Below are 20,439 nucleotides of genomic sequence, written 5' to 3'. Positions count from 1 at the left end.
CCACGTGAAGTCCGCCAGATGCAGACATATGTACTGCACAATCCCAAGCACGTACCACGTGCAGAGCAGGGAAGCTGGCAGACGTGGCACAGACCAGAGGCTGCCAGCACAGGGAGGGCTGCACGCCAGAGCAGCCAGACATAGCTGTGGTGGGAACCGAGAGCAGTAGCCCAGTTCTGAGAATATCCTAATAACGCATGAATGAGACAGGGTGGGTGGATGGTGTGGATTGGACTGCTCTCAAAGCCGTTCGCACAGGCAGGGAATTAAAGATGTAAAGACACCACTTTCACCGACGCTGCCCTCCTCGGGTGTGCGCGACACTGCCTGATCTCCATCAATAAGGAGTCAGAGTCAACAGCAGGGGACTCGGTGATTCATGTCGGAGTCCGGCAGTTACTGGCGGGAATCTGCAGTCACAGAAGTGCTTTGCTGGCGGCGATGGCTTCACACCTTCCTCGGAACACAGGAGCTCTACCACTGAGCACTGACTGAACACCAAAGAAACCACACCTCCAGTGTTGCCACACCCAGTGAATATCCTAAGCATGGCAGCTCCTTCCTTAGAACGGCTAGCCACACTGCTCAGTGAGGATTGCAGTGCAATCCGGAACACATGCTTAAGTCACCACAACCTCGAGGAGCAGACAGGAGGCTTTGGTACTATCCTTCCTCCCACGGTCCTTCACCTGGACCCCTGCAATCCTGGACTAGCCCACAGCAGCAGGCCTGAGTCTACGCTGAAGGAGAGTCCAGTCGAGTCGTGCCCAGGCCTGGGGTCTCAATACTTGCTGCGGCCACAGACACATCACAGTGTCCCAGAGAGGTGATGGCAGCAACCACGCCTCTCTGCTGTGACCCTGTCACCTCAGTCACAGGAACCCCTGAAAACCCTCGACAGTACAAGTTCATGAGGTGGAGCACAGCCCCAACCCCTAGCTGCCTAAGGCTTTTGCAAGGGTTCTCAGAAGCACGAAAACACAAAAGTAGGTAAAATACACACATTGCCCAGGAAGTGCCACCCACCACCCCCCCACCAATGTCCATACAAAGAGCAGAGGCAGCCGTGTGCTATGAAAACCATAGTTTATTGTGGGCAAGCCCAGGGCAGAGGTGACAGTACCCACGCAGGTGGAGTTATTTGGTTTCGTTTTTCTTATTTTGGGGGGAGGAAGACTCTGGGGCCCAGGCTGGACTCAAACTCTAGACCCTCTGGCCTCTGGCTAGGATGAGGCAAGGCCTCCACTGTGCACAGTACGGGTGAAATTTTGAGTCTTAGGAGTGAGTTTCCGGGATGCAGGCAGTGGCTCTGAGGCAGGGGCGTTCTTGAAGGCCAGAACTCAACAAAAGAATCTCCTTCATCCTGCTCCTGTCCCTCCCCGACGGAAGCTCGGAGCCTTGGCATTCAGAGGCTGCAGGTGCATGTCAGGAACCCTGCCCCAACAACCAGGTGTCTACAAGGATGGCTGGCTTGGGCCATGACGTCACTTCTCATTCGGCAATGGCCGTTTCCTCTTCCTCGCCGGCTGCTGGACACCAGCCCCCTTTGCTCTAACACCCGGCCTCCTCCGCTTCCCAGGAGGCCCTCTCCGGCCAGCCTTCTCATTCCTCCGCCTGCTCCTCTTCCTCTTTAACCCCGGGCTCGGCTCTGTACTTGAGGCTTCTGTCTCGCTTCCCCCTGAGGACACAGAGAGGCTTGTGACCAAGCTGCTGGGACAGCCCGGTGCGTTTCATTCACCTCTAACTGCAAGGCCAGCACTAGAGACAGCACCGGTCATGGCTGCTGACCAGGGAGCACCCATGTTGTGTGGACAGTGAGCTTAACCCTGAGTGTCAGGATACTAAGGGGTTGGGCTCAGGAGCTGATCCCCAGAAAGACTAGCCAAGGACAGGACGAAGTCTAGACATGGAGCAGGCTGTGAGGAAGGTGCAGGGAGAGAGGCAGAGATGACTCTGATCAGAGGGCCAGGGTTTGTGCCCAAGACCAGTAACAAACATTACTCAACCAGAGCTGAAAGACAGTGTCCAGCCTGTGTCTGGAGTCAGGCCAAGGGCAGGCTGATGGAAGACACTGCCCAGCTGGGAACAATACACATAGGCCTCAGTGTGGAGATAGCTGGGCGGAGGACAGGGGGGATCCAGTGACCCGTCACAGGGCAGGGCAGGTTAGCACATGCCCAGGTTAGCACACGAAAAGACTGTCAGCTCAGGGCAGGGACACTGACAATGTACAGCAGAACCCTCAGACTGCAGGGCTTCCACCCAGAAAAGGGAGGAGTGCCAGGGTCCCCAGGCCAGGCGCACTGCAGGACTGGTGCAGGCAGGGAAGCCTTAGGCAAAGGCAAGGGAGACGGAGCGGGTGAAGCGGTCCATGCTCATCACCGCCCAGGGCCCTACCTTTCTTATTCGGTGGCTGCAATGTGGGCAAACATTTCTTTCTCTTCTTCTTCCGCTCTCGCCTCCCTTCCAGCAGTTTCTTGCAGGCTTTTTCAGGGACATCATCGTCAGGGAAAGTGCCTGAGGACCAGAGTGACAGTCAGGGTACTGAGGGCATGTACCACCTCCCCAGACTCGACGTGTTTGGCAACAACCAAGCTACTGAGACCCACACTCCAGGTCCACACGGACAATCCAGAAAGGCGATCTGTGGTACGTGTACAGTGCCAAGGTCTAGTCCTCAAACATGGTAATGCTGTGTAGCGGTGACTGATAAAACATGCTCATGTTGTACTAAGTTCTGTACTGCAGGGCTTCCTGGGCACTGGGAAAAACCCACCACACACACAATACACAAACTCTCCAATGTGAGCTGCATCCAGAAATACTGGACGAGAGTTCAAGACCCGCATGAAGCGCCAAGGTGCATTCTGATGAATGAAGAGAGGCTGCCATCACAAGCAAGACCCAAAGGACAGTTAAAGGCTACAAGGCCTCCAGGGGCCAGGAGTGACAATGACGTCTGAGCAGCACTCGCAAGCACAGAGGAGCAAGTAGGTGTGGTGGAGCCTGTGAACCTAGCCCTTCTGCCACCCAGATACAGACCTCTGCAGAGACTTCTCATGCCTAAGGGATCGCTGGAACTACTCTATCCCACAGGCACAGGCACTTCCTAAGGTGTGTGTGTGTGTGTGTGTGCCTGTGCATGCCTGAGTGTGTCCATCTCAGTGTCTGTCTGTCTGTCTGTCTGTGTGTGCCTGTGCATGCCTGAGTGTGTCCATCTCAGTGTCTGTCTGTCTGTCTGTCTGTGCATGCCTGAGTGTGTCCATCTCAGTGTCTGTCTGTCTGTCTGTCTGTCTGTCTGTCTGTGTGTGCCTGTGCATGCCTGAGTGTGTCCATCTCAGTGCCCACCAGATCCTCACCTCCTGCCAGGTCCCGCAACCTAAAAGAGAAAACAAACAACGTCACCACGCAGCTATGGCTCTGCCAGACCATGCCAGCCCTGCCTATAGTCCTCAGGGGCCATCTCAGTGAGACACTTTCCCACCTGGCTCAGGCCACTTCACAGGACAACACGCGGCAAAGGCAGTGGGGATGGGGCTGCATGGAAAGGAAACGGCTGACCGCCATGACGGACAGCAGCGGGGGCGGGCACGGCTGACCGCCATGACGGACAGCAGCGGGGGCGGGCATGGCTGACCGCCATGACGGACAGCAGCGGGGGTGGGCGAGCCCAGGCCTCTTGACTCACTTCTGGATCACTTTGTAGAGGCGCTTCCTGTTCTCAGAAGGGGTGCTCTGTCTACTGGCAAGCTTGAACAGTCTGTCAGCGACCGCCCCATAGTCGAACTGTTTCAAAAAGATGCAAGAGATACAGGCGTCAGTCAGTGTCCGAGCACCCAGACACAAAACTCACCTCCCCGGGCCCAGGAGACACTTGGTCAAAGCAGCATTCTCTGCTCGGCCACCAGAACAGAGCCGACCCACTGGGCACTCTTCCAGCAAGGCCTGCAGACAGACTACACCACCCTTGCTCCAGGGCTGCAGGCTAAAGGCTTCATCATTGTTCAGAAGGCAGCCTGCTCTCCAACTTTATTTCATTTTCTCTTTGAGACAGGGTCTTACTATGTGGCTAGCCTAGAGACCACCTCTGCAGTGCAGGGACTAAAGTTTTCCTCTAAATTCCCTACTAGTCACAGCAGACAGGTAGGAAAAAAACAAGTGAAAATATCCCAACACATCTTACTTAACCCAAAACACTCCAAGCTTTCTAATGTGACAGGGTCAGCATTAAAGCCTTGCTCAGAGCTCACCTTTCTAAACCACCGACACATTTCCTGGGCTGACTCAGAGCTCCAACCCAACGATAAGGTCTAGACCTAGGGGGTGCAGCCACCTGCTCAAAGCATAAGGAATGCCACGGGGTGCAGCAGGGATCGCTTAGCCCTTAAACCTCTTAGCACCTACCAAGAGCTGCCCAGTTGCCCATCACCCACCCTCCCCCCTAAGCCAGCCTCCATGAAGGCTATCTGCGAATCTGTTACAGTCCTCTCTGCCGGCAATGAGGCCAGAGGGTAAAGGCTGACCTTATATCCCAGCCATGGATGCCTACCTGGAGGACAGGGCCAGTGTTTTCCTCATCATCCCACACCTGCTCGTCTGCCTCAGGGTCAGTCCTACGGGAGCCTGAAAACAAAACGGAGCCTGAACTCAAGGTACCAAACCTGGTGTAGGGTGTCCCAATACCCACACCAAGGCACTGAGGACCCTTTGGGTCACGCCCCGGCACAGGATGGAGAGGGCACAGGCAGCTGGTCTCCAGGAAGTGCAGAGATGAAGAACGGCGTCCCAGGAGGGGGGCGGAGATGAGGGACAGCATCTCCGCAGGCGCCTTGGGCAGCAATGGCAGACTCAGGTGTCCCAGCAGCAGGGAGGCCAAGGACACTGGGCCACACTTAGCTCGGCTCAGCACACTGAGCTGGGTTGTGTGCTAAGAAATCTGACAGCACTGCCCTTGGGAGGGAACACAGTTGAGACAGGGCCTTGGTGAGCTCTAGCTGGCCTGGCACTCCCTTTAAGGTACAATCTTCAAGGGTTGACCTTGAACTTGGGCAATCCTCCTGCCTCAGCCTCCCAAGTGCTGAGATTACAGGCATGTGCTCCCACCGCATACTCAGCAGCGTCTTTAGGCGAAGGACTTCTGGACAATGGTGCTGAGGGACACTCTGGCAAGAAGGGCAACAGCTGCAGGACGGTTTGCTGTCCAGAGCGGCTGCTGAGCCACAAGCAGGCACCAATGGCACTCACCAGGAAACTACCAAGAAAGACAGGGAAGACGCCCAAGAACGGCCAGGCAGTGTGTCTGCTGACCCCCAAGATGGGGGCTGCCGGTGCCGACACCAGAGCTGAAAGAGGACACCAGCAGTGCAGAGTCCATGACCACAGCACCACGACAAAGAAAGCTAGGCTGGAGCCATGGCAAAGCCTGGCCCAAACCCAAAGCCCTTCAGGGCCATTGACAAGTAGAATGTGCAGTGCAGTCAGACGCACGGACTGACTGGAGGGCAGAGACAGGGACAGGATAAGAACCACAAAGAAACCAGCCGATGGGCGAGGAGAATCTCAGGTGAGAGCAGGAGGAGGGTTTGGACACGACTCAAGGTTACAACAGCTGCCTAGTGCACGAGGCCCGGAATGCTAGCCCTAACACCACCCAGACCAGAAACAAAACCACAGTAGATGCTGCCTGGTGAACAGAGAGGTCAGGGTGCCACATAGGACCCAGGGAGCACTACAGCCTTAGATAGGAGCACTCTAGGAACTGAGCCGGGAGCCAAGCACTAAGACAGACTTAAGAGATAAACGTGAATTTTATGCCATGCTCCAAGGGACTCGAGAGAGGACGGCAGGAGACAGAACAACCCAGCAAGGGTCCTGGGCTCCTCACCTGCAGGCAGCCTCCTGGGTGGCGAGTCTTGCAGATCCTGCTCACCCTCTGAGGACTCCTCCTCCTCCTCCTCCTCATCTGAGGCTGCTTCTCCCTCCTCACCCTGTGAGTCCAGTTCATTCATGAGGTCCTCAATGGCCAAGGGAGCCTGCTCCACAATCGTCTCAAAGATGCTCCGAGTGATCTTATGCAAAACGAGGGAGCTGAGGGCAAAGCAGAGACCAGAGAACCTACTGGGCTGGGCTCTCACACACCATGCCAGCTCTCACCCCATGGAGGACCAAAGGCCACTGGATCCTGAGAGGGAGGGAGGTCAGACCCCAGGAGCGCCCACTACTCACTCCTTAGTGCGGGCTGCTATCTGGCAGAAGGGGTCGATGAACTGCATATTCTGGTCTGCCGTGAGCTGTGGGAAAACCGAGAGGTGGGAGGTGTGTTTGGTGCTGGGCACATGCACCACACCCCACAGCCCTCACCCGAGCCCACCTTACCTCTGCGGCGCCCACTCTGGTCAGCTCCTCCAGGAAGATCTCGAGGAAGTGGCTCTTCACCCCATTGGGGGCCTGGCTGTCAGGGTTCAGTATCTCTGTGGTGAGCAGCTCCAGCAGCTGCTCAATCTGTCTGAGGAAGAGAGGGAAAAGGCACATGGGTTCTGGAGGAGCCACCACCCACAAGCACACTTGACCACTCACACCCAAAGGCAAAGACCAGTCTGGGCCTGAGCAGTACCATGGAGCCCTCCTGACCCATGTTTGTGTGGCTACAGCTAGCACCAGAGCACACGACAGGGGTGTGGCTCTTGGCCACACGGCATGGCCTTTCCTATCTTCAAGACACAAACAGGAATATGGCCCTGAGATGCTCTGCCGGCTGCTCCTCACTACTTGGGAAAATGTATCAGATCAGACCAAACCAGAGGCCAGGAGGAAGGTGCACTGACAAGGCTGGGGGCCACAGGCCATCTGCGGGCTTCCCAGGTCCTGTCACATGGTCAGTTGGTTGGCAATGTGAGGAATTTGTGCGACTGTCGCTCTCCCTGACACACAGGTTAGACCAGTGGTTCTCAACATGTGGGTCATGACCACTTTGGGTTGAATTATCCTTTCCCAGGTGTCACATAAGACCACTGGAAAACACAGATTCCTAACAGTAGCAAAATTAAAGTTATGAAGTAGCAACAAAAATAATCTATGGTTGGGGAAAGGAAAGGAAAAAAGCCCCAAGGCAAGACTAGACAAAGAGAGGTTAAGTTATAAGAGCTAGCAAGAACCCAGCCTAAGCTAAGCTGGGCACTCATAACTAGTTAAGTGTGTTGTGATTTGGGAGCTGGTTAGTGGCCTAAAAGAAAGCCTTATACAGCCAATGGCAAGATGAATCACAAAACCCAACGAGAAACCAGAGACAGACAAGCTCAAGGAGATACTATCCCATGTGGCAAACACCAGAGGCACCTAAGCCAGGCTGTGCCACACCAAACACACAGTATGGGCTCCCATCAGGCCAGGGAGAGAGCAGGGCCCTTCAGGGTGCTCTCCAAAAACAGCAGTGTTACCCTGAGGAAATTGCAACAGTAAATCAAAGAACATCAACTAAAACAAAATGCTGTAATGAGCTCTGTAAGTCACTAGTAACCCACAACTGAGCCCTAGAATGACTAAGAGCCACTGGTCTCGAAGCACTCGATAGGGATTTAAAAAGAAGCTGCTCTAAACCAGAGGCCAGAGAGCCCTGAAGTAGGGGAGCACAGAAAACCACAGCCGAGCATGGGCAAGCCCCGTGGGCTGGGGCGAGCGGCTCCAGCCCACACAGCAGATGTCCGAGTAAAGTGCTTGTTGTGAAAGCACGAGTTCCTGAGTTCTAGTCCAGCACTAGGTTAAAAAGCCAGACATGATGATGCTATAATCCCAGTGCTTGGCCAGGTGGTGGTGGTGCACACCTTTAGTCCCAGCACTCGGGAGGCAGAGGCGATCTTGCACGGTGCTCCACTCTAAGCCCCTCCCTGCTTGCAGCTGCTGACAACTGGTGCTACTCTGGGTACCCAGGCATTCGGAGTCAACTTCTCCAATGCAGACTTTTGCAATCTTCCACTAGGCCTTTCTCTTCTTGCTGTCCTCACCACACAAAAGAAAAAGGAAGAAGCTGAGGCAGCACCATGTAGACACACCTGCACTGTTCTGCAGAGCCAAAGCAACTACATGCTGGGGTTAAAATTCCTCCTCAGGTCTCGGGGCATGGTGACACACTGACACACGCCTTTAATCCCAGCACTCAGAAGACAAGGGCAGATCTCAGTGAGCTCAAGACCACCCTGCCCTATATAGTAAGTTACAAGCCAACCACAGCGATACAGAGACACTGTCTCAAAAGAAAAAAAAAAAACCAAAAAATTGGAGTTTTTGATGATGCACAAGAGTTAGAAAAAAAGAGTAGAAACATTTATTACTTTAGAAAATGTTATGGTTGGGCAGTGGTGGCGCACGCCTTTAATCCCAGCACTTAGGAGGCAGAGGCAGGAGGACGGAACTCTAAATTCAAGGCCAGCCTGGTCTACAGAATAAGCTCCAGGACAGCCAACGCTACACAGAAAAAACCCTGTCTCAAAAAAACCAAAAAATATAAATAATGTTAAATGAAGCCAGGCAGTGATAGCACACACCTTTAATCCCAGTACTCAGGAGGCAGATCTCTGATGATGGCCAGGGCTACACAGAGAAATACTATCTCAAAAAAAAAAAAAAAAGAGAGAGAGAGAGAGGCCTTTAGCTGTACACCTGTTATGACCAATGCACACAATTCTGCCTGACTGCAGATGTACATGACTGGGAGGATAGCACAGCTCAGAGAAGACAGCACTATCTGAACCATTATACTTTACAAAACCACTTAATTCAGTACCACTGTGGCACCAAGTGACACAAAGGCCACCTCCCTAAAACAGAGACTCACAAGAGAAATTCAGGATTCCTGAGATGAGCCCGAGGCTACAGGCCCCCCCCTAACCGGCCTGTGAGACCCGGCTCTCAGTGAGGACCCACCTTTCTTCCCATCCGTGGGTTTTCACGGCCTTCAGTGACTCCCGCAGTAGCAGCCTCATGAGCTTGGACACAAAAGAAACTCATGTTAGCGAGAGGTCAGCCAACCGGTCACCCGGCTTCCCTATGTCCCAGAAGCCTCCCGTCCCAAGCTGCCTGTCTGGGTGGAGTCCTTGGACAGGATGGGTGCTGGTGGACTGACAGTACACCCTCAGGACCCTGAGCCAGAAGAGGACCTTCACAGACAGGGGGACTCAGTCTCCATGTGCCATGAGCCGGGGCCAGGGTTCACTGGCAGTCACAATGGCTGACTCCTTTGGGAGGACCGAAGCAAGGCTCCTTCTCTGGACTCCTTTTGACCCTCAAGATGGGGTCACTTCAAGCTAGAGGAGTGCTGCGGCCAAGGGCATTCCACACCAGCCCCTGCTGACTCCTTCACCCCAGAGCGGGCCTCACCAGGTAGAACTTGTCCAGGCGCAGCCGGTCGATGCCCACCCACTCCCGGATCATGGTCTGCCAGAACGCCCGCAGGAACAGGTGCTCTGGAGGGAAGAGGGCACACTCGTGAACACCAAGCCATGGGGGAGGGGCAGCCCTGTGACTCCCTGCCTGTGCATTCATTCATTCACGGGGCTCAGAAGCAAGAGTTTCCAGAGAAAATGCAAACCACAGTTCAGATCAAGCTGTCACTCTGCTGCCTGAACAAAGGCACAAGGAGGAAGCAGTGCAGGGAAGGGGAGTGACTACTGGGAACACACCCTCCCCAGGCCTTTGTCCCTGCCTCGGCTTGCACGGAGGACCCGCTGACACCCAAGCTAGACCTTTAGCAAGAAGTCACTGCAGCAGACCTGTAGGCAGAGGCCTGGCACTTACCCGGCTAGTATCTACTAGGCCTGCAGGTGAACCGAGTACAAGGCGCAGGGTCTGAACTTAGGGAAAGCTCTAAACCCTGGGTACTTCAAAACCAGGGTAAACGGAGGGGCTGTGCTGGAGCACTAATGCAGATCCTGAGGGTGGGCCCCACCTAATCTCACTCAAGGGAAGGCACCATCTGCAGGACGAGGAGGAACCAGCCTTGGGAAGCCTGGGTACTGGAACACGAGAAGGCAACTCCTCTTTACAAACTTCTATGACACCAAAGGGCTGGCTGTTCAGGAGGCTCGGTCACGGTGGACTGGTGACTAGATCACCAAGTGACCAGCTCTGTGCTCAGGAAAGCCAGTTCTTACAGAGCAAAGAGCAGGGAGCTCAGATCCACCCTATCTATTATTTGCAATTAAAGAGATATCCTGACCCCATGACACTCATCCATGATGGAGGATCCCAAGTTCAAGGCCAGCCTGAGCTCCACAGTAAGAACCTGTCTCTAAACAGGGATGGGAGAAGGGATTCACAATATATTCACATATTCTCTCAATTTTCCAACTTTGGTCTAATACAACCAAAGTCCCCAGCTCACTGAGGGTATGAGCACAAGCCTCCAGACTCTCTGTCAGGACTGCCCTCAGGCAGCACCAAGGCCAGGGCCAGCACCAAGGCCTGAGCCAGGGTCTGGACCTCACGATTTTCAAAAGCTGCCTAGAAGATTCCGCAGGCAGGATACGGGACATGGATGGAAACGGAAGAGCTAGGAAATACACTAACCCTTGGGTTGAATGACCCTTTCACAGGGGTCACCTGGGACCACCGGAAAACACAGATATTTACACTGTGATTCCTTAACAGTAGCAAATTTACAGTTATGAAGTAGCAACAAAAAATATTATGGTTGGGGTCACCACAACAGAGAAACTGTATGAAAGAGCATTAGGAGGTTGAGAACTACTGCACTAAGAGAATGAGTTGGCTCAGTGGTTAAGATTGCAGGTTGCGCCGGGTGGTGGCGGCACACACCTTTAATCCCAGCACTCGGGAGGCAGAGGCAGGCGGATCTCTTTGAGTTCGAGGCCGCCTGGTCTACAGAGTAAGTTCCAGGACAGCCTCCAAAGCCACAGAGAAACCCTGTCTCGAAATCTCCCCGCCCAAAAAAACGAGAGCGGGCCAGGCGTTGGTGGCGCACGCCTTTAATCCCAGCACTTGGGAGGCAGAGGCAGGTGGATCTCTGTGAGTTCGAGACCAGCAGAGTTCCAGGACAGTCTCCAAAACAATACAGAGAAACCCTGTCTTGAAAAACAAAAAACAACAACAACAAAAAAGAGAGTGTGAGCTGCTCTTCCAGAGGACCCAGGTTCAATTCCCAGCACTCACACAGCAACTCACAACTGTCTGTAACTTCAAGATCTGACACCCTCAATAGACATGCACACAGGCAAAAATACCAACACACATAAAATAGAAATAAATGACTGGATGAATAGACAGACAGACAGGGTGTCTAGCTATCGGGTGGAATTCAGCTAAACATGATGGTACCAAGACACTGAGCTTTTCTCTGTGAGTTGCCTTTCACTGCTAAGCTGTGTCTGTCTGGTAAAATGGATGAGTACAGGCTGAGCACTGGACTGTGTTCCTGACCACAACACAGCCACCTCCCCGTGGCTTGAGGACTGAGAACACATTGCTAGCTCTGCATCTCAGCGACTCTGGTGTGACAGGAACTGGCTTGGCTTCGTGTTGTACTCACGTGTCTCTGTAGTCTGAAAAGCATGGATGAGCTGGGAAATGGTCCTTCCGAGTTCTTCCTGTGAGGGAAACAGGAGACACGCCCTCAGGCCCCGAAGCACCGTGCTCTGTTGCAAACATTACCGAAGCCCACTCACACCACACAAAGAACAAGCCGCCAGCTGGTTTCCATCCAGGGGCCTCCAGATTCTGCATGTCTCCTTGCTGCGAAAGGCCTACTCTGTGGAAGACATCAGACTCTCCCTAAAAAACCCACATGAGTCGCTGCTGGCCTCACTAAGGCAGTGGCCCTGCATCGGAGCTCGACAGCCCCAGACATCGAGGCAAGACAGAAAGGAGTCTCGAGACACAGCTGTCTTTCTAGCAGGAAACACGGCCAAGCAGACACATGAATCACTCACTGCCTTTCTGTCTCTCCTTGCTGAGCATTGCCCAGTATACTGGCTAAGATTCCAGAACCTTCCCCTAAAGAGATGATTGTTTTAGCAGGCACAAGAATACGGGTCAGAAAACTGCATGTAAGGCCCCTCCAACTGTGTAAACAACTCACAAGCTGAGAACAGCTGTTCTAAAAGGCCTGCAGGCGAAATACCCTCTCAGGAAACCTGGATTCTGCCCTCACTTTCCACTGCATCAGCACAGGGTTTACAACTTCAGCCCACCCTGGCCTACACTGTTTGCCGCCATGTCATTAAAATGCTCTGGTCAAGCCGGGCGTTGGTGGCGCACGCCTTTAATCCCAGCACTCGGGAGGCAGAAGCAGGTGGATCTCTGTGAGTTCGAGTGAGTTCCAGGACACGGTCCAAAACAATACAGAGAAACCCTCTCTCGAAAAACCAAAAAAAAAAAAAAAAAAAGATGCTCTGGTCAGCCAACCATTCTCTTTCTAAGTGTCAGGACTGTCCTACCACAGGCCCCAGCCTGGCCAGTCACACACAACAAGGGATATAAACTGAGTGACTCTACCCAAGTCTCTGGCCATGATTAAGGAGGATAAACACATGTCGGTCCATCTGTCCGACATCTATTCCTGTCCAGTTTCTTTAGCTACCTTCCCATGCGCTCACCTGCTGCAGCGGCTTGTCCTGCATCCACATGCAGTAAAACAGCCCTTTCCATATCTTCAGCAGCTCATCTGGAGTAAAACCACCTAAATCAGAAGAGCAACAGTCAGTGGACTCAGTGATACACTCAGCGGACCCTGGAGCCTGCCTTGCCGAGCTGGAAGGAAGCATGACTGCCTGAATTACTCCAAAACCATATATTGTGCAGGAATTGGGCAGCTAGCCCCTGCCCAAAACATTCTCCAACAGGACTGCCATCCCTGTGACTAGAGAAACACCCCCGGTAGCTTCATATCAGCTAAACGACAGGTATCTGTCTCACAGGGCTAAAATTCAGAACCTCAACACATCCTGGACTGGATGGCGGCCCATAGTTAATGCAGTGATAATTAAGCCAGTGTTAGACCAAGGATTTGTGGCTTTTCTGTTACACCTCAGAGATTAAACGATGAAAGTTACTCCTGTAGGCTTGCAAAGGACACAAACATCATTCAGTGAGGCTCATCCCCCCAAGTTGTGGTTCTCTGGCTGCAGCATGGAAAACTGCCCGGTGGCGCTTCCTAAAGCATAGAGCCGTGACCTCAGCCAAAGAGTATACACTGGTCAGGTACTCTAGGATTTGCATCTGTGAAGGGATAGCCAAGAGAAGCTGAGGCTGTAGGCAGCGGGGGTCGCTGTTCGATGACCAGAAGCATGGAAACAACTCAGCAATTCATGTTAGGGGATGCTCGAGGCCACTCCGTTAAGTACACAGAACGCTGGTAAGAGCCAAAGAGCACGAGCGAACTACGGGGGAAGGAAAAGCGTGCATCCGACAGGGACGGCCTGAGCCAGGAGAAACATCGGCGAACCCGGGCCCCGGGGACCCACGCGGCGGACGTTCCGAGCCTGCCCGCCCGCATACCTGCGGCCCGCTGCGTCCTGGCCATGATGTACTTCCGCAGCTTCCGCACCGCGCGGTCCCGCGTCACCTGCTCATTGCCCGCCAGGCGCTGCGCCAGCTGGATCTCCGGCGGGAGCGGCACTCCAGGAGCCATGATGAGAACCCTGGCACCACGCACCCGGCGCTTCCGCTGGGGCGCTCGAGGGACGACAGGCGCTGTCGTCACATCTGCGCGACAGCGCCATGCCGTCACAGCACTGCGACACAGCACTGCTAAACGTCCAACGTCCAGAACCATGCCGACGCACGCTGCTGCCCCTCAGTGTCCGGGAGGCGCAACTGCAGCCTGCGGGGAAGCTGGAAGTGGTGTCTGGCTGGGGCAGCTCTGATTCTTGGAAGGGTTAGAGCGTTGTCTTGGGCTTGCCCTCCTCTTTACTGAAAAACCCGCATAGTGCTCAGCAGGAGCGGCTTCATTACAAGAAGGTTTTGATTTGGCCCCGGCCGCCCTTAACTGCAACTCCCATCCCTGGAGGGCTGCGTGGAGCCGCCCCTTGCTCAGCATCCTGTCCCTGCACCAGGTCTTACCCAGAGCCCAGATATATCCGGATTCCCAGGGAAATCCACCCCGCCAAGCCTCTTGAAGAGCGTACTCTTTCCAAGGACAGAGAGAAAAGCAAGAAAGCTAACATGACACAGGTTTGGGGACAAGGCGCAGAACACCTTGTGGGCAGGTGAATGCAGACGCTAGAGAGGGCAGAGAGAGTGTGCAAACCCTGACTGTGTCCTGGTTCAGGAAGAGCGAGGAGACAATCATTTTGGGATGCAATTGCAAAAACTTCCATATAGCCCAACGCCTGAAATGCCAGATTAGAACAATTGCAGATTTCTTTGGTGTGACCATGGTGTTTTCCCAAGACCACAAATGCTGGGAAGATTCACGAGACCAACATTCCTGTTTGGTTGCCACACCACAGACCAGCTGAGCCTGGGATCAGAGTGACAAGCAAAGAAGGTGGCTTTATTTGGAAAAAGTTAGATGTTGGAGAAGATGAAGGAACTGTTGTCCAAGTCCAATGTCACCTGAAGAGGAAGTGGAGCGACAGGAGGGGGAGAGGGCATACCTAAGCACTATGACAAGAACATGTCTGTCCTTTCCACAGCGTCAGAATTTATTGAACTGATAAACCACATCAGTGTCATTGGGACAATGTTCCTGAGTCGTTCCAGCTTTCTTACTAGCAGCTTCGGGCAAGCAATCTTAAATTCCTAATATTAACTGTCAGATCATGCATTACATATCATACAGTACATATATCTACCTACACATTTACGCCTATGCCAAGTCCTGCTTGGTTTGGGTCCTGAACCCTGACTAGGGGTAGTGAGGGAATAAAGAAAGGATGAACACACAGACACATGTCCAGAAACGTGGAGTCAGATGAGGTGTGTGCACTCTGATGGAGACACCTACTACCATTGCAACCTGGAACTTCAGCTCGTTTTTTGTATACAACACAGGGACGGGGTAGCTAGTGTCCATAGGAGGTCTCTGTAGATATCTGAACGAGGGAAGCTGGAGTTGCTAGTTTTTGCACACTCTAGTCAACCATTTGCACATGGAAACCCCAAGGAAATTTTCACCTTCTAGAAGAAACTCACCTGGGGAAAGGGTTGCCACTCCCAACAAGGCCACACCTCCTAATGGTGCCACTGTCTACGGGGCAAGCATTCAACCACATCTCTATGGGAGCCATACCTCAAACCACTACAATAAACCTGGTCTTAACTGTCAAGTCACAAGACGCTTTTCAAGTCCACAGATCTCAAGAACAAAGATGGTTATTTCTCATTAATTGCTTTTCAACAGAGCAAATCTCAAGAACAAAGATCTGTATTTACTCAAGCCAGGTTTGTCCAGAATCAGCTGCCCAAGTACAATGCTTGAATGTTCTACAATGGATAGGTAGGAGGGGGCAGTTGCTCCCAGGTCTTATCCTCTAAACTCCAGGTAATAGAAGAAACTGTATTTGTCTGATTCCTGAAGATGCCAGGGTTGGGTTATGTCAAACAGGGAGTCAGCCAAGATCCTGACTGACTGCTCAGTTTCCATGTGGTCTACTACAGGGGAGGGACCCAAAGAAAGATCTTTTTTGTTTGTTTGTTTTTTGTTTTTCGAGACAGGGTTTCTCTGTGTAGTTTTGGAGGCTGTCCTAGCACTCATTCTGTAGACCAGGCTGGCCTTGAACTCACAGAGATACGCCTGCCTCTGCCTCCCGAGTGTTGGTGTTGGGATTAAAGGTGTGCGCCACTAGCACCCGGCCCAAAGAAAGATCTTACGAAGGAAAAGAGAGGTGGGTCAGAGGTTCTGGGCAGCCAGGTCCTTACCTGAGATTTCTGGAATGGATCCTCGTAGGACAAGAAGAGACCAGAACTGCTGGAGAGGATGTCCTAGGTTGGGTGGGGTGTGCAGCTAAGGGATCTGGGATCTAACACTTGCAGCCACGTGTGTGTGAAATAGAGGGATGGTTTTATAGGGAAGGGAGGTAGAGGAGGCTCAAGGGATGCTGGATGCTGGATTCAGGACTCTGGGTGTAGTAGGACTAGGGTGGGGCCTCCTTATCTCCTATCAGCTAACCAGGTGGGAGTCTCAGAAGCAGAGGACAGTATCTGGAATCATGCATGAGGACATAGTAAGGAAGCCAGGAGTGAATTGGGTTAGCAGGTAGACTGGAGGGTTGCCTACAAGTCAAACAGCTGTTTAAACCAGTCATGCCTGCACATGCCTTTAGCCCCACCCAGCGGAGGCAGATGGATCCCTGTGAATTCCAGGCCAGTCTGGTCTGCATAGTGAGTTCCAGGCCAAGCAGAGTTATGAAGTGAGACCTTGTCTCAACAAGCAAACAAACCCTCACTTATTGAAGGAATAATCACAGGTATAGGTCAGAAGGTGTAGGAAGGTGTAACCAGACTTTTCTCTCCTGCCCACCAGTTCTCAAATAACCATTCAGAGGCTTAATATTAATTATAATCGTTCGGCCAATGGCTCAGGCGTATTACTGACTAGCTCTCACAATTAAATTAACCCATTTCTACTAATCTGTGTATCACCACATGGCCGTGGCTTGCCAGTAATTTTCTGACATCTTAGTCCTCCGGCAGCTACATGACATTTCCCTGACTCTGCTGTCTTTCTCTCTGTATCTCTGTTTGGATTTCCTGCCTGGCTCTATTCTGCCTGGCCATTGGCCAAATCAGCTTCTTTATTAACCAGTGGTAACAGAATATATTCACAGCATACAGAGGGGCATCCCACATCAGGAAGGCTCCCCAGAATTTCTGGTGAGCAAATTTTGAATGAAATTTGCTAAGGAGGGAGTTGAGGACAACATGAGGCACTCTGAGAGATCTTGTTTTTTAATATTTAAGATATGTTAGGGGAGGTTGTGAGGGCATCTGAGAAAAGAGAGGTTAGTGGGGTTGGATTTGTATAAATGTCCTGATAGTTAACTTTGTTTTTTCAAATGGATACCAGAAGAGGGCACCAGATCTCATTATAGATGATTATGAGCCACTTTGTAGTTGCTGAGAATTGAACGCAGGACCTCTGGAAGAGCAGCCAGTGCTCTCAACCTCTGAGCCATCTCTCCAGCTCCAACAGATAACTTTATTAAGCAGCTTTGGAGCTCCAACAAGAATGCCAAGTCACACACAGAGGTAGGTGACAGATTGGCTGTCACATAGGGGAAAGGAGCCCAAGAGAGCTTCTGGCTTTGGACCTGCGGTATTCTAACTCTCCCCCTCTCTGGTGTCACTTGTTGTAATTAGGCACACGTTTGTGGCTTGCTGTTATCTTTACGGGGTTCTGCCTTCTTTGGGGCTGTAGCTGGCAGTTGCTTGGAGCCACATGTCACCTTCTGTATGTAGAAATATCACCTCTCGTCCCACGTGGCTAGGCGCTCACTCCTAGGTCTGATGAAGATAAGGCTGAATGGTCAGGATCACGGATCTTCAGGAGAGATGGAAGCCATTATGAAAGACACCAAGGAAGAAGTTCCTGGATCCTGACACACACACACCATCCCCGGCCCTCCTGCCCCACCTCCCATCTCCAAGGACTCATTCCCTTGTTTTGTTTGTTTATGCGAGTGAGAAGGCTGGAAAAGTTAGAGGCCATGTCTAGATGCCTCCCCCTCCCCTCAGAAATCAGGCCTTGCCTCCCCTGCACACGACTCTTTACCTCCTATGGAGGCCACAGGGACTTGTAGATAAATGTCCTTCCTTACCTCTGCCACTCTGAGCAGACAACTCTGCTGCCTAGCTCAAAGCTGGCTTCGAGTTCTGACCAGGCTCCTCACCTGCTGGGGAAGTTATGAGAGATTTCTCTAAGGTGCTCTCTCTATCCCTGCCTCTCCTTCAAACCTCCTCACACTGTCTAATGAAGGTCCCCTTTATTCGTCTCTATCCCTCTCCCCTCCACTCCCCTCTCCCATAGTTTCTTTATGTAGCCCTGGCTTGCCTCTGCCTCCCCAGCACTAGGATGAAAGGTATGTGTCACCACGTGACCTACTGTCACTGTAAGAAAGAGGAGTTCCCTGCCTTGAAGGGGCTTCACATTTTGGTGGCAGGGCCAGCAACAAAATGGCAAACCCATGTGCCAGAGCAGGCATGTCACAACTGTGTGGGAAAAAACGGAAAAAGACTAAGCCTGGTCAAGAATTTCAGCAGGAAGCCGGGCGTTGGTGGCGCTCGCCTTTAATCCCAGCACTTGGGAGGCAGAGGCAGGCGGATCTCTGTGAGTTCGAGGCCAGCCTGGTCTACAAGAGCTAGTTCCAGGACAGCCTCCAAAGCCTCAAAAAAAAAAAAAAAAAAAAAAAAAGAATTTCAGCAGGACTCTCTGACGTGAAGTTCATCAACACAGCAATGCAGTACACAGAAATATGCCTTGGAATAGACGTTACAGGGCTGAGGTGAAGGCTCATTTGGCAGGGTGCTTGCCTTGCAAGCATAAAGACCCAAATTAGATCCTCAGTGCCATAAAAGAAGCCAGGCATGAGGATGGGAGCTTATAACTCCAGCAAAGGGGAAGTGGAGAGAGGAGGATTCCTCGGGCTCAAGCTAGCCAGTCCAGTCTGATCTGTAAGAATGTGAGTCATAAGACTATTCCCCAACAATATAGACACCGTACACTCCCAAAGCAGGGATTCATTATTTTGATATTTTTTGGTTGTGAGCCTAGCCTTTAATGGCTGAACCATCTCTCCAGCCCGGATTCATTATTTTTAGATAGTCTAGGCTACCCATCAAATCTCATTTTGATTCAGCCATGTAAGTGCTGGGATGGCAGGTCTATGCTTCCAGGATGGTTTAAGGGTGGGGGAGGGGGGCCTTTCCTGGTTTGTTGTCAAACAGCTTTGGGGTTCCTGAGGAGATGGCTATAGGAGGTTCACAGGAGCAAGTCAGCCACGGAGAGGTGTGTGCTTTTCCCTACCAGCAGCCTCTTCAGCCCGGACCTCATGCTGACACACTTCCTATCTTGCAGAACTGAGCAAAGTCTGTATGTGTGGGTTTGTTTATCCTGAGTTTAGGAAGCTTTGGTCTTTCAACTCTAGGCTCAACTCTCAGAAAACAGGGGGGGCCAAGAGCCCGCTTGTGACGATCTTTAAGTCATCTTTGGGGAAAACTTGGTAGCAAAAGCCCACAACTACAGCTACTCAGAAAGCTGAGGCCGGAGAATCCGAAGCCCAAGGATGACAAGAGCAACTGCCTTCAATTTCACTCGGTTCACATGGGTGAATGGGTTCGAGGCCAGCCTGGGCAACTTAGACCCTATGCCAAAATGAAAAGTAAAGAGCCTGGAGTGCAGCTCACTGACAGAGGGTTTGCCTAGAGAAACAGGCAAGGAGTCCAACTTTTTAGGACCCGCTCTAGTCATGACACCTTCCCCTCTCCTGCCTGCCTCGGTCTCTGCCCGCACGATGATGCAGACTCCCTCCCACACCGAACCCTGGATAAACAGCCTTACTTGTTTTCACGGGGACTGGCCTGCCTGTTTCCACAGGTGCTCACCTCCTACTGGGGAAGTGTGGGCACCTGGAAGGCAGTGTCAGGAAAGAGCCGTCTGTCTGCTGGGGAACTCCCAAAGGCACAGGACACCAGGTCACTCTGTGGCCCAAGCCTGTCAGCATCAGATTCCGCAGCCATAGGCAGAGAGGCAACTACCCTCCTTTGGTCCACATCCCCTCTCCTGATTCCTTCCGTGTTTCTAGGCTTAAAAAAGAACTTGAACTTCTGCTTATCTCCAATTCATGGCTTCAACTGAGAGAACCTGCCTCACCGAGTACCTTAGGCCTCCCCACAAGCACAGGGACACACACACACACACACACACACACACACACAGAAGAAAAATATTAAAAGTAAAATATAATGCATCTATTTCCCCCTTTGGCTTACCCCCTTTTTTTGTGAGTCCTCTGCCCACTCAGAGATGGCTCACATATGAGGTTCCCAGGGAAGTCACTGTCTGCTTCATGTGGGTGTCCCCTGCCAGCCAACCCAGTGCAATCCCACCATGGGAGGCAGTACACTGATTGGCCCACATGCCCCCTACTCTGCAGCCTGCAGGTTCCTGCTTAATATTGTTTTCCTCACTACATCAGCAAATGCTTAACTGGTTAAAACGTCTTCCTTCTTTTTCTCCCAAAGTTGCTGAGGTTGTAAATTATTCTTTAATTTCATAGATTATTATTATTATCATTATTAGTGTGTGTGTGTGTGTACACCTGTGTGGGTCCACATATGGAATCAAACACATGGAGACCAGAATTAAAGTTCAAGTGTCAAGATGGGCATTGTGGCCCATGTCTTTAATTGCAGCACCTGGGAGGCAGAGGCAGGTGGATCTTTGTGAGTTCTAGGCCAGCCTGGTCTACAGAGAGAGTTCTAGGACAGCTA

At 52.2% G+C, this 20,439-nt stretch overlaps 1 protein-coding gene and 1 long non-coding RNA gene across 3 annotated transcripts; both read right to left on the bottom strand.

The window, feature by feature from the left end:
* Positions 1-1,069: 1,069 nt before the first annotated feature.
* On the bottom strand, positions 1,070-13,698 carry Rrp1 (ribosomal RNA processing 1). Of its 2 annotated transcripts, none has more exons than XM_040732253.1 (13): positions 13,507-13,698; positions 12,606-12,688; positions 11,540-11,597; positions 9,373-9,458; positions 8,920-8,981; positions 6,376-6,505; positions 6,226-6,290; positions 5,885-6,087; positions 4,550-4,623; positions 3,689-3,786; positions 3,360-3,379; positions 2,398-2,517; positions 1,070-1,678 (listed from the first exon to the last, which is right to left on the bottom strand). In XM_040732253.1, exons 1-13 carry the CDS (start codon positions 13,637-13,639, stop codon positions 1,485-1,487), a joined length of 1,326 nt encoding a protein of 441 aa, XP_040588187.1. In that variant the 5' UTR covers positions 13,640-13,698; the 3' UTR covers positions 1,070-1,484. The 2 variants fall into 2 exon arrangements, with proteins under 2 accessions (XP_040588187.1, XP_040588188.1); XM_040732254.1 differs by having other exon boundaries at positions 6,376-6,501; positions 13,507-13,644.
* A 3,412-nt stretch (positions 13,699-17,110) lies between these two features.
* Positions 17,111-20,062, bottom strand: LOC110340966. The gene is made up of 3 exons (XR_002382823.2): positions 19,939-20,062; positions 17,769-17,840; positions 17,111-17,491 (listed from the first exon to the last, which is right to left on the bottom strand). It is a non-coding gene; the product is annotated as an uncharacterized LOC110340966 (long non-coding RNA).
* Between the last annotated feature and the right edge of the window lie 377 nt (positions 20,063-20,439).

Source organism: Mesocricetus auratus, unplaced genomic scaffold, assembly GCF_017639785.1.
Source record: "Mesocricetus auratus isolate SY011 unplaced genomic scaffold, BCM_Maur_2.0 Super-Scaffold_100027, whole genome shotgun sequence".
Classification (NCBI taxonomy): Eukaryota; Metazoa; Chordata; class Mammalia; order Rodentia; family Cricetidae; genus Mesocricetus; species Mesocricetus auratus.
Note: the sequence above shows the minus strand (reverse complement) of the source record. Positions and strands in the feature narration are given on the sequence as shown.

Bases quoted from the DNA above. Each gene is read 5' to 3' on its own strand.
- Rrp1 (XM_040732253.1), bottom strand. From the start codon at position 13,639: ATGGCTCCTGGAGTGCCGCTCCCGCCGGAGATCCAGCTGGCGCAGCGC. The intron at 8,982-9,372 runs GTGAGGCCCGCT...TTTGTGTCCAAG, and splicing joins GCCTGGACAAGTTCTACCTG to CTCATGAGGCTGCTACTGCG. The intron at 6,291-6,375 runs GTAAGGTGGGCT...GTTTTCCCACAG, and splicing joins CCAGAGTGGGCGCCGCAGAG to CTCACGGCAGACCAGAATAT.